Below are 13,335 nucleotides of genomic sequence, written 5' to 3' on the forward strand. Positions count from 1 at the left end.
ACACACTTTTCGCCTTAGTTTCATGTGCTGTCAATACTCATAAATGGTTGGTGGAGTTTAGATAGCATAGATTTCAACTATTTCTTCCATCACAAGAAATTGCAGAATGCAGCATATTGGGGAAAGGATGGTGATTGAAATAACCTTTTACTTTTGTCTCTGAAAATGTACAAACAATGGAGATGATGAACAAAATTTAGCTATGCAGAGCAGATTGTTGCTAGAGTAGGATGGTCATGGATATGTTTCTGGCAGCATGTTGATTCCATTTCTGTAAAGGAATATAGAATCTGAAGGGGGACCAACAGAACAAGAGATGACTGACATTTTTTTAAATTTATTTTTATTAGTGAATTGATTAGTTAATTTTTCCCAGCCCAGTCACAGTTTCCCCTCCCTCTTCTCCTCCTAGTCCCTTCCCCCAACCTCCCCTTTTCCTTCCCCATCTACTCCTTCTCCTTTCTCTTCAGAAAAAGGCACTGAACCTCCAACCAGAGAGCTTACATGGGACTGACCTAGGCCCTCTGTACATATGTGACAGTATGTATCTTCGTCTTTTTGTAGGACTCCTAATAGTGGGATCAGAGGCTGTCTCTGACTTTGTTACCTACATTTGAGACCCTTTCCTCCTACTAGGTTGCCTTGTCCAGTCTCAATAGGAGAAGAGGTGCCTAATGTTCCTGAAACTTGATTACAATGGCTAGCTGATGTACATGGGAGGCCTGCACGTTTTGAATGACATTCTTTTTTTTTTGTTTACTTCTTTTTTAAAATTATTATTAAGAAATATTCTATTCAGTTTACATACCAACCACAGATCCCCCCTCTTCCCTCTTCCCACCCCCAGCCTTCCCCCACAACCCATCTTCCATCCCAAGTCAAGATCTCCCATGGGGAGTCAGCAGAGCCTGGCACGCTCAGTTGAGGCAGGTCCAATCCCCTCCCCTCTGCACCAAGGCTGTGCAAGGTGTCACATTCTAGGCACTGGTCTCCAAAAAGCCCGCCCATGCACCAGGGATAGATCCTGATCTGCCTGCCTGGGGGCCCCCCAAACAGTTCAAGCTAAACAACTGTCTCCTGTATCTAGAGGGTCTAGTCCTGGATCTTGCTCTATAGACCAGGCTGGCCTGGAACTCACAGAGATCCATCTGGCTCTTCCTCCCGTGTGCTGAGATTAAAGGAGTGCACCACCACCACCACCACCACCACCACCACCACCACCACCAGCAGCAGCAGCCCGACTGACATTCTTAATGGTCAAGGTTAGACTGGGCTCTTGTTTTTGGAAGACATGGACTTGAGCAATTACACTACAAGAGGAAAGCATGTCATAAGTCTACTCATTCATCTATTAATAGATGAAACAATATTTGGGAAACAATTAGTAGAGGCCACTACATGTCTATTGACTCTTGTTTTTCTTGGTTTGTCTTTTCCCTCTTTTGAAACTGTTCCATTTCAATAAATCCATCCCATAGAAAAATATAAGGAGGGATCCAGAAGACTGTAGAAAGAAATTAAACCCATAAGGAGATGTACAAATAGAACTTTGATGAAGGTCACAAAGCTGGGTTCAGAGGGAGTCTTTGTAGAGGGATAACAGTTGACCTGAGCACTCAAGAATTTATGAGGCTAAGGGTGAAAAGAAAGTCACACCAGGTAAGAAAAAAATCACAAATAGCAAGTATAGTAAAGGTGGAGAATATGCAGGAAACAGTGAATGAGAATAAAGAATATGAGATATGCTAACAGAAGAGACTGAACTTGATGGGTGGTTTAAGGAAGGGATTGGAAAGGATTGAGAACAGCAGAAAATGACTGGATAGCAGGAAGATCAAGTGGATTTTATACTATAATAATATCTCTATACCTGGAGAAGAAATAAATATTTTGAGACTCTTCCACTTTTAGGCCAGCCTTAATTCTTTCTTATTATTCACGTAGTATCTGTACCTTTAAAAATATTCTAGGTGCTATGAGGCAGAGACTTGGATCAAACTAAGCTACTCAGAACTCAGTGAGGAACCCAACTTTGTTATTCAGTCTATTGTCCAAACCTCTAGTTCACACCACTATTGTCTAACAAAGATGGTAAAGGCAAACAGAGCTGTTTTAATACAGTAAAAACAGCTGCTGCATTTAAAAATAATCTCCTGCTGCTGTGACATATGGTATCATCAGAAACTTTATTCCAGTGCCCCTGGAGCTTCTGAGACACCTCGAAATGCCATGATTACCATAAAGAGGTTTATGCAATTCTCAAAGCTGAAAGGAAAACAATTAATTCATTTTAATATTTAAAATAAATATGGGCCATTTGGATCATTTGGGAGGAGAAATGGATTATGAAAACTACAATAATTAGAACCTAACTCCCCAAAGAGAGATGTTCCAAGATGTAACTTTCAGATGGAAAATTCCCCTAGCTGGTCTGTTAAAGATGTGATTCAGTCTGTCCTAGCTTTTCCTAAATTGGATAAGAATGCTTCTTACCCAATTGCTAGCTTCAGTGGGGATGATTATTTATGATTGGCACAGGTTTCCTTTCTTTTACACAGGACCTTTTTTTTTATAATCCACATCCGTAGAAGAGCAAGAAGAGAGCCAAAGTTCAAGTTCAGTATTATCCAGTTGAATGAATATTAATAAAAAATGCTAGGTAAGTGTCAGAATATCAGATGAATGAGATATAGAAACTGCTTTTACACTAATCTGTGGTGGTTATGAAACAAGAGATATATAGATGAAGGAGTAATAAGAAATGTTTCCCCTATAGGCTCAGGTATTTGAACACATGGTCCCTAGTAAGTGGTGCTGTTTGGGAAGATTATCGTTCCTTTAGGAGAGGAAGCCTTGCTGGAGGAACTACAACACTGGGTTGGGGTTTTGAGAATTTATGTCTTTGCCCCACTTCCTGTTCGTGCTATCTCTCTGCTTCCTGTGTGTAGATAGAATGTGATCAGCCAGTTTCTTGCTCCTGCCACCTTGCCTTCCCTATCATGATGGACTCTCTCCCTCTGGAACTATAAGATCTTTACTTTTCTGTGGTGGTTTGAATAAACATGGTCCCTTATAGGATCATATGGAGTGAAACTATTTGAAAGGATTAAGACATGTGGCCTTGTTTGAGTAGATGTGGCCTTGTTGGAAGAAGTGTGACACTAGGGTAGACTTTGCATTTCAAATGCTCAAACTGCCCTCCCCCCTGCTGCTTGCTGATCTAGATGTAGAACACTCAGCTACCTCTCCAGCACCAAGTCTGCCTGCATACTGCCATGCTTCCCACCATGATGATAGAGGACTAAATCTCAGAAATTGTAAGCCAGCCCCAGTTAAATGTTTTCCTTTATAAGGAAATATATATGTCATGATGTCTTTACATAGCAATAGAACATTGCCTAAGACAGACATTCTCTAAGCTGCTTCTGTTGGGGTTTTATCACAGCAAAGTAAAAGTAACTAGAACAGTGAGTTATTGCCATAAAGTATGATGCAGTTTGTAAGGGAGTTAACATTCATAGCATCGTAGGGTTATGAGAAAAGTTTTGCAGCCCTACTTAGGAGGTAAGAACAAGTCTCATGGAGGCAAGGATTTCAGTACAGAAGAGTAGAAATGTATTACAAGGGAGGTGGGCTTTGGAGGCTGAAAGAACTACACACCAGAGCTGGAGATATAGTTAATTTGGAAGAGTTCTTTTCTAGCATGTACAAATCCTTGAGCCCAATCCCTAGTACTATCTAAACTGCATGTATGGGTGCATTCCTATTATCACAGCATTTTGGAGGTGGTTACAGGATGCTCATTAAGTATGTTTGTCTACATCAAGAGTTCCAGCCCTGCCTAGGGCACTTGAGATCTTGTCTCGAGGGAGAGAGAGAGGGTTGAGGAGGGAGGGCAAGCTTCCTTGCTCATGGGTATTTGGAGAATTATGAGAAGGAAATGGCTGAGAAAGAACCTTGGAAGAGAAGATGAGGCCAAACCCAAAAGGCATGAAAGGGCTATGTATAGGATTAGCTCAATATCTTGCAGATAACAGATTGCAGATGGTCACTGGAGGGTCATCCTATAGAGATAAGTGACAACGATGTCATTATCACCATAGAGTCCTCTCTAATATTCATAGAACATTTAGTTTGCCTTGGGCTAAGATATTCCTCCCTCAGAGGAGGGAATAATAACTGTGTTCATCTGCATGTTCATCATACACAATGCCAAGGTTTCCAAATGGGAGAAGATTGCCTGAATTCTCATAGTCAGGTTGGGTCATAAGTGGGATGAGAACTCAAATATTCTAGACACTAAAAAGCTTTTTCTTAACATCTACTCTTCACTAGTTCTGAACCAGGGTAGGATTCTGGGTTCAAGTAGAGACTGAAGAAGAAAAACTGGAGACCAAGAGATCAGGACATCAGGATACACCATGATACTTATGATTTATGATAAGAATTTTAAAAAAGAAAGAGGAGAAGAAGGAGGAGGAGGAGGAAGAGGGAGAAGGTAAAAAAGGAACAAAAGGAAGTGGGAAAAGATGACAAAGTTTTGTCTTTCCAACAGAAGGGGGACCAGTATCTTTTCAACTTTAGCTGCCTATTATATAAATTACAGTTGTTAGCATTTGAGACCTCTCAATAGTTTCTGCCTGATGTTCTGCCATTTGCTCTGAGAGAGGAAATGAGATATTGTAAATTTGTCACTTCCAAGAAGCTTGTTTAAAATCTAGTGTTTGACCTTCAGAAATGTGCATGAAATTTCAGATTCTCCAATGATAAAACCTGCTTCTCAGGACTTCAGACATCTTATTATGGGATGGAAATCACCAAGCAAAACTTTTCATGTTTGAAAAGTTTCATTTGGAAAAACAATTAGTAACTACCATTAAATATTGAGAGCATTTCATATTTATAGTCATATTCCATAACAATTTTAGGGCACTTCTTCATGGTATATATAAAAGAAAGAGCCATGAAACCTACTTCAGGGTCTCATAGTTTTCCCTAATAAATAATAGGTATGATTGAGATACAATGTAGCATGCTATGTAATAATCTTGTGCATTCTGTGTATAAAGCATGTTGAGAAATGATCAGTTCATAGTTAACACTCAGGAGATTGTTTTTTTTCATTTTTTTGTCATTTCAGAAATCACTTTATTTGGAAATAAAGTATTTTATTTATCTCTGCATACTGTACAGTTCCCTTATCATTTACATATAAAATAAATTTAAGGCATCTATGTGTAACTATTTTTTATCAAGTTTTCTGTATTCCAGGATAAGCACACTTTCTAATTTCTTTTCTCTTTTTAATTATATTTTTAATTAAAATAGAATTAATTAATTTTCTCTTTTATTCCCTCTCTCCAGATTGTCCCACATACCCTCTTTCCAAACCCTCCAGGTCCTCCCAATCTCAAATTGATTACTTAACATTATATACATATATAACACATGTATATGCTATATATAAATATCACATGTATACATATATATGTGCTGGCTAGTTTCATGTTAACTTGACACAAGCTGGAGTCACTGCAAAGAGTAAACTTCACTTGAGAAAATGTTTCCATAAGATCTGGCTGAAAGGCAGTTTCTTAATTATTGACTTAAGGGGGAGGGCCTAGCCCTTTGTGGGTGGTTCCATCCCTGAGCTGGTGGTCCTGGGTTCTGTAAGAAAGCAGGTTGAGCAAGCCAGGGAAGCAAGCCCATAAACAGCACCTCTCTGTGTTCTCTGAATCAGCTCCTGCCTCCAGGTTCCTGACCTGTTTGAGTTCCTGTCCTGGCATTCTTTAGTGATGGACTACAATGTGGAAGTATAAGCCAAATAAACTCTTTCCTCCCCAACTTGCTTTTGGTCATGGTGTTTCATCACAGCAATAGAAACCCCAACTAAGACAATATGGATGCACAAATATATTAATACCATCTGCTGAATCTGTTTTATTTTGGTTGTTGTGTTTTTGTGTATGTGGTTTCAGGACTGTCCACTTGGTATTAAGTAACTAATAAGGAGTTCATTCCTGGGAGAGGATAATTCTCCCCCTCCCAGGAGTCATTAGTTACCTATAGTTCTTTGTCTAAGTGTAGGACCCCAAGAAATTTGGCCCTTCTGCATTAGCATGTCTATTAAAATGTCATTCTCCTGGGCTTGTATTTTCAGTGAATGGAAAGCAGCAGTGTTCCACCAAAGAAGTACACAATTTCCTGGAGGAAATCAGACAAAAACCTAGGACCAAACACTCAAGAGATTATCTATTAATATCCTTAGTAACTTAAGTAACTGAAGATCTAGCATTCTCGAGTCCCTGTCTGGTGACAAAGAAGTCTTTCTTGACCCTCTACACTATGGATAAGTGCCTATAAAGATGACAAGGTGAACGAAGAATCGTGAGAATATTTATAGGTTACACCTACAAATTGTGTTCTCTTTCAGGGTATTTTGTGTGTTTTGACCAGGGTAGGGTACCTCACTGTGCTGAATCTCATTCATGGGTCATTTTGGACAGTGTTTCTTTTTAGGGAGCTCTTTGGATGCTTGTAGTTTATCTGTGACCCAACCTCTATTGCTACAAGTATATTTGGAGATGTCTGTCTCCTTCCTTATCCGATAAACGGTAAGTCCAGGGGCTGATGGCTGGCTGCTATTATGTTCCTAATGCTCAGCTGAACCCTCCCCCTTATAACCCATCCACAACAAATAAGTCTGCTTGTGATTGGAACAAATAAGTCTAGTTACTCCCTTTGTGTCCTACCACAAGATAAAGCCAATACTTGAACAGCCCTACAAAACGGAATCATTTATGTTCAACCTGGCTTCTTCAGCTTTGACTTTTAGTTGCAAAAAAATACTGTTAGGATCCTTTGAGACATTATCCAGATAGCATTCGCCATCTGTTACTTAGGCTCTTCTGGTACCTCCTTTGCATCGTAGAGAATTATGAACCATTAGAGTATTATAATTAGCTCTAAGAGGTAAATGAGGATATATTTGTCAGTGACACATAATATTTTGAAAAATACAGAAGAAGTGTAATGATGGTGAGGTCTAGCTGCCGTGTACTTAAGGTGAGCCTCCATTCTCCCTAACTTCCAGCTAAATAGCTCTACCTTATTTCAAATGAGACAGGCCAATTCATAATGTTTTCCCAAATGAGTTCTCTTGGGACTGAGCTGAATTGGCTGAGTCACATAAATAATTATACAAAATAACACTAATGGAAACTCTTCAGTGACTTGCAAAGGCATTGCACACAATATTTCAAATTGTTAAGGAGGCTTTTCAGGCAGGATATTATTATATCCTTGCTGTGGATGAAGAAAAGAAGATTCAGATTATACTCGGCTCACTAAAATAGTAACCAGAGAAAGTTTTCAAATCCAGGACATTCTCATTCAAAAACCTGTGTGTTTTCTGCTGAACTCCTTTGCCCCTCTACCACAAAGGATGTTCCCAGGGATAATGGAAACCTGCAGCAGAGACCAAATCTCAGTGAGAAGTCACGTTGGCATTGAATGATACAGTGCCAGTTATCTTAGATCCTAGGAGAAGGGGTAGCAACATGCAAATAATATTTGATCGTATCTGTGAGCATGGGTCTATAAGATTACGGAATATTTTGTTTAATTCTTAAAAAAATATACTAAGTGATAGTTTTTCTTGCCTCTCGTCCATGAAAACAACAAGAATTTTGTATTGTGATGCAAATACAATGCTGAAGAGATACTACTGATGAATGCATGTGTACCCTAAGGATGAGAACTTAGTAGTGTAGGCAGCTCCACTAGGAAGCAGTAGACTGAGGCACAAACTCTACTGGTCTTTGGACTCTTTGCACTTGGACAGTTTGCACTGTCATCTTGACACATTTCTTCTTCCTTCTATCAAATAAAAATATAAGCTAAGGAGCGGGAAAGATGGATTGGCAGTTGAAAGAGAGTTTGCTACATAGTCATTAAGACTAGAGTTTGGATTCTGGCCCTCATATAAGAAGCTAGAAAAACTCTGAGGATCAGAGACAGGTTGATCTCTGGGACTTGATGGTTTCCAGAGTAGTCAAGAAAATTTCAAGTCCTAGGTTCAGAGAAAGACTCTGCCTCAAAAGGTGTAATTGGAGAGTAATAGAGGAGGACACTTGACATCCTTCTTCTATTCTCCATGTACACACACAGATAAGAACATCTTCCCCCCTATACACATATATATTCACACACACACACACACACACACACACACACACACACACACACACAAATTAAAAAGTTAATTATGATTAGGAGTGGCAGTAGAAGAATCTCTGTAGCAAGTTAGATAGCTGTATTATAGTGATAATAAGACACTTGGAACTGAAGAACAGGAAAAGACAAAACCTTAAGGATATGAAGGCACAACTGTCATTGTCTCCAGTATTTCATAAACATTGCGAAGAGCATGCTGAATGACTCATGCTGGAACCTCAACACGGTTCTTGTTGTGATAGACCAACTGAACAGTTGAATAAATTATTAACATGGTGAGGTTTTTTTTTATTTAGTTGGCACATGTCCCACAGAAAGAGTGACATGTTAATCTGGCAACAGTTCTGCTTTACACAGGAACGCAATACACACTCCTGGAGATCTCTATTGTGCAAAGTGCCTTCCTTTGGGGAAATAATCTCTCTAATTGATCCTAAGAGTTATCCAGAGAACCTAGAGTACAGCTATTAAGGAGGTTTTGCGATTGTTTTAGGTATTAACTTAGAAGTTTCCTTTTCTGAATTCCCTAACATTGATGCAGAATATATAGGATCAGTGGTGTCTTCTGTGCTGGGAGTATTGGCCTGGATGATTGGACCCAACTTGTCTGCCACATCCATTATAGCACAGACCTGGGTTCCTTGACTTCTTCATGATTTTACCAAACTCATGCCTAAAAAATGCAGAATCTTCTATTTCCCCTCATAGCTACAGTGTAATGTCTCAGCCCATTAAGTGAAGACTTAGGATGTGTTTGTTACAGTGTACACATATCTGGAAGAAGAAGAAGGAGGAGGAGGAGAAGGAGGAGGAGGAGGAGGAGAGAAGAAGAAGAAGAAGAAGAAGAAGAAGAAGAAGAAGAAGAAGAAGAAGAAGAAAAAGAAGAAGAAGAAGAAGAAGAAGAAGAAGAAGAAGAAGAAGAAGAAGAAGAAGAAGAAGAAGAAGAAGAAGAAGAAGAAGAAGAAGAAGAAGAAGAACCCACTCTGGTACAGCTAATATGTCCGCTATGCATACAACTCCCAGTAACATGTGTATTTAGGAGCCTGTGTGTTGGTTCTAGAGCTGGTTTCCAGTACACTCTTAATATTTTCCTCTAATAATTGCTTTCAAAAACAATGGAATATATGCAGTTTTCACATCTGAATAGCTGTAACAGGAGCAAATCTTCATCTTTTGAAAGTATATCTCATCCTAGAAAAACATATTATTTGCTACAAGCTATCTTTTTCAGTTCCATAAATCTTCCCAATCAGCATGTCTAAGATTCTTCTTTATTTCAACTTTTTTTCCCAAACAGAAACTTATTTCTGCAATCTTCTAACCCCATCTAAATGTCTTTGGTCCGAGTTTGGCTTCGGGTTCACTAACTTTATTCTGTGTAATATCCCTCTCAAAACCCAGGGTGAAGTATGAACAATTTGACAAATATCAGGGTCTTCTATGAGTTTATAGTTTTTGTTTGTTTGTTTGTTTGCTGAGACAGGGTTTCTCTATGTTGCCCTGGGTGTCCTAGAACCAGAGCTGCAGACAAGGCTGGCCTCGAGCTCACAGAGATCTGCTTGTCTCTGTTCCCCCCCCCCCAAGTGCTGGGATTAAAGGCATGAGCCACCACTGCAGGCTATGAGTTTAGAGTTTAAATTCCAGGTAGTGAAAAATTATCTGAAATAATAATTTATAGTTTTAAGAAAGAAGGTCGATATGAGGGTGCTGGTGATTTCCAAGAATGATGGCCTTGGTCTCAAATAGTCATGTCAGTTACAGGTATTAGGGCAATATTTAGTAAGTTTATTTATTTATTGTAGGGAACAATTAATGTGGAGGATAAGAACAACCTACTTTGACTCAAAGTCTAATATGAGTATTTTAGACTCCGGGATCCCATGGCTGAGACTTGAAGAGAACGCTTGCAAAGCAGGATGTATTTGGAAGGAAGACAGATTCCTGGGATAGGATAGAAAGACTGTCTTGGTGACATCTGAGACACAATTTTGCATTTGGTACCTGTCTTTGGTTCTCTGTCTCCAGGCGTAGCCTGGCCTCCACACACCTCCGTGTCTCCAGGAAGGCCTGGCGCTGGGCGCGGTCTGACAGGTAGCTGATGAAGATCCCAGCTGTGTTCATGCACATGAATAGCACCACCTGGGCCAGTACCTGTGAGACAATTCCGAACATCCTGGTTAGATGAGTTAAACAGCAAAGATGAAGATAAGTAAATATTTTAGCAGGAATCTCTTTCAGTAACCTACATGTCTTGTGTCACGTTGGTCAAATGAAACTTTTCATTCTGATCTGGAATCAAAAGCCACTTTTCAGACAGACCTTTCTTGTCAACTCTCTCCAAAGAAAAACTGCTGGTTTTGTCCTCAAGTCTAAGCCTGAACCTTCTTTAGAAACTTGAGATAAGAAAGGCTATGAGGTTCTTCACTTCACCTCACCTTCCTCCATCATTAACTGGAATGTTGGGTCTTTAACAGGCTAGGGATAGATGGAGTTAAGGAATCAAAAAGGTTCAGAGTGTACATTCACTAATGGTGAATGTGCTATGTTTTGATGTTACTGCAAAGCATGCATTTACTATTAATAAATATGCCATATTTTTAATACTGCTCTAAGGTTCTCTATGATAGGATCATGACTAGTCACCAACTCAAGAAAATCAAACACAATCCATAATGCCTAACACAAGGAAAGAATCCCTAAAAGGAGACAGATATGGTGGCTCATGTCTGTAATCCCAGCACTCAAAGGGTTAAGGTTGAAGGACTGCTGTAAGGACAAATAAGGACATGGAGACTTACTATTAATTATGAAAGCTCAGCTTAGGCTTGTTCCTAACCAGCTCTTATAACTTAAATTAACCCATTTCTATTAATCTACATTATACCTTTCCTTCATCTGTATGTTCAACTCCCTCCGTGCCTCATTGGCATCTCCCCCACATCCGATTCCTCTCCTTTTCCTTTCTCTCCCAGGAAATCCTGTATTTACCTTCTGCTTAGCTATTGTCCATTCAGCTTTTTATTGCACCAGTCACAGCAATACATTTTCACATAGTATAAAAATATCCTTCAACAGATTGCTATAAGTTTGAGGCTAGCCTGGGCTACTCTTTGAGACTATATCTCAAAATAAAAATAAATGAATAAATTCTTAAATGAAGCGAACCAGTGAAGAAAATGTAAAATTTGGGGTGTGGGTAAAGAATGGATCTGGAGTTTGGGGAATGCTAAGTAAATACTCTACTACTGAATTACTTTCTCAGTCCCTAAAATTATTGTATAAACTTTTTCCCAAATGACACATGCACATGGTAGATAAAAAGTGATTGAACTGAGGATTAAGGATCAGAACTGAGATTGGAACTGCAGACCAAGAGTCAAAGATTTTCATTTGATTTCAACTAAGTCAAACATTTATGAGGATGAAACCAAATGAAAACCACCAGTTCCAGAAAGTGATAAGCTTACCTAGCAGTCACAATTTCCCAAACATAATATAAAGTTATATAGCATCGAAGGAGATGTATATCCTTCTCCAGAGAAAAGATGATCAACAGAGACACCCATTCTGACTTGAGCCAGATGTCAGAATGAGCGGTCACAATTCATCATACTGTGCTTTTAACTGCTCAGGTAAAGACAAGGGCGAGTATGCTAGCAATCAATGCAAAGACAAGGAATAAGCAGAGAAACAGAAAACCCAGGCTCACATCAGCACACACATACAAATTCTAGTCCTGAAATTAAAACGTTCACAGAGTGATGTTAAGGCAGCACATAAATGAGATAAGCATCAGTAGAAAATGCCCATTGTGAGGAAAAAGACTTTTAATGGCTTTAATAATGTGTGTGACAATATTAAAAATTCTAACATACCTATAACTTAGATTGTCATAGGGGAAGGAGAAAGAGAACATGGCAGAGAAGTTGTTTAAAGAACCAAAGTTTTTACTGATTTTTATGAAAGCAGTTTCAGATTCAAGAAACTCAGTAAGGTCCACATAGAACAAAATTTCATGTACACATGGTAGCCTAAATGCTAAAAGCCAAAAATAGTCTTGTAAACAGTCATAGGACAAAATTAGACATTTGGTATCTACTTTCCAGTATCAGACCTATTTCCAGATTAAATATGAAGAAGTAATCCATGTTATTGATGAGATGTTTCTAAATATACCTACACCAAAATTCTGAAATTTACAACAAAATAAAGTTAGTTGTGTTGCATAGATAATAGTTTGTTTGTTTTTTGTAAAGTATTACAAGGGATAAATAGGATCACTATATAACAGGAAAGTGTTCAATGTACCAGGAAAAGGAAAAACTCCTAAATTTTAATGCATTTAATAATATAGTCTCAAAATACATAATGCAAAATATGATAAAATCTGTGAAATTATTTATAGATCAATATCAGAGGGATGTATTTCCAGCAATTATTATTTTGGGGGGAGGTTTTGAGACAGGGTTTCTATGTGTAGCTTTGTGCCTTTCCTGAAACTCACTCTGTAGCCCAGGCTGGCCTTGAACTCACAGAGATCTGCCTACCTTTGCCTTCCAAGTGCTGGAATTAAAGACATGTGCCGCCACCACCTGGCTCTATTTCCAGTAGTTATTATATCAAAAAATTTAAAAAGCAAGAGATAATTCTTCCAATTAGTGAATATTTCTTTCAGTTAATGATCATTAAATGAAGTACAGCATCTAACAATTACATAGTTGAAATTCGTCATAGCTAAATACTGAAAAATGTAAACACATCTTAAGACAAGACCAGATGCTAGCCTCTTCAGATTTTAAAGAACTTCCATCAAACAAACATAATGAATGACTACTGTGGTGGTTTGAATGAGAATGTACTCCCACAAGCTCAGATATTTGAGTTCGTTGTTCCCATTTGGTGGCACTGTTTGGGTAGAGTATGAAGGTATGGCTTTTCTAGAGGAAATATGTCACTGGAGGTGAGCTTTGAGGTTTCAAAAGCCTTGTGTCGTTCCTAGGTCACTCCCTCTGCTTCCTGCTGTGGCTGAAGATGTGATCCCTCAACTCTTAGCATTCAACTCCAGTGGCCATGTCTGCCACCTGCTGCTGCTATGCTATC

General features: G+C 38.9%; 1 protein-coding gene across 4 annotated transcripts in view; it reads right to left on the minus strand.

Moving 5' to 3' along the window:
* Adcy8 (adenylate cyclase 8) overlaps positions 1-13,335 on the minus strand; it is a 218,738-nt gene that overhangs the window by 157,848 nt on the left and 47,555 nt on the right. For all 4 annotated transcript variants that reach the window (XM_076555978.1, XM_006980305.4, XM_015998848.3 and 1 more), the window contains one exon: positions 10,237-10,386. In XM_076555978.1, the coding sequence (XP_076412093.1) occupies positions 10,237-10,386 (150 nt within the window). The remainder of the gene's footprint in view (positions 1-10,236; positions 10,387-13,335) is intronic.

The sequence above is a fragment of the Peromyscus maniculatus genome, chromosome 20 (genome assembly GCF_049852395.1).
Source record: "Peromyscus maniculatus bairdii isolate BWxNUB_F1_BW_parent chromosome 20, HU_Pman_BW_mat_3.1, whole genome shotgun sequence".
Classification (NCBI taxonomy): Eukaryota; Metazoa; Chordata; class Mammalia; order Rodentia; family Cricetidae; genus Peromyscus; species Peromyscus maniculatus.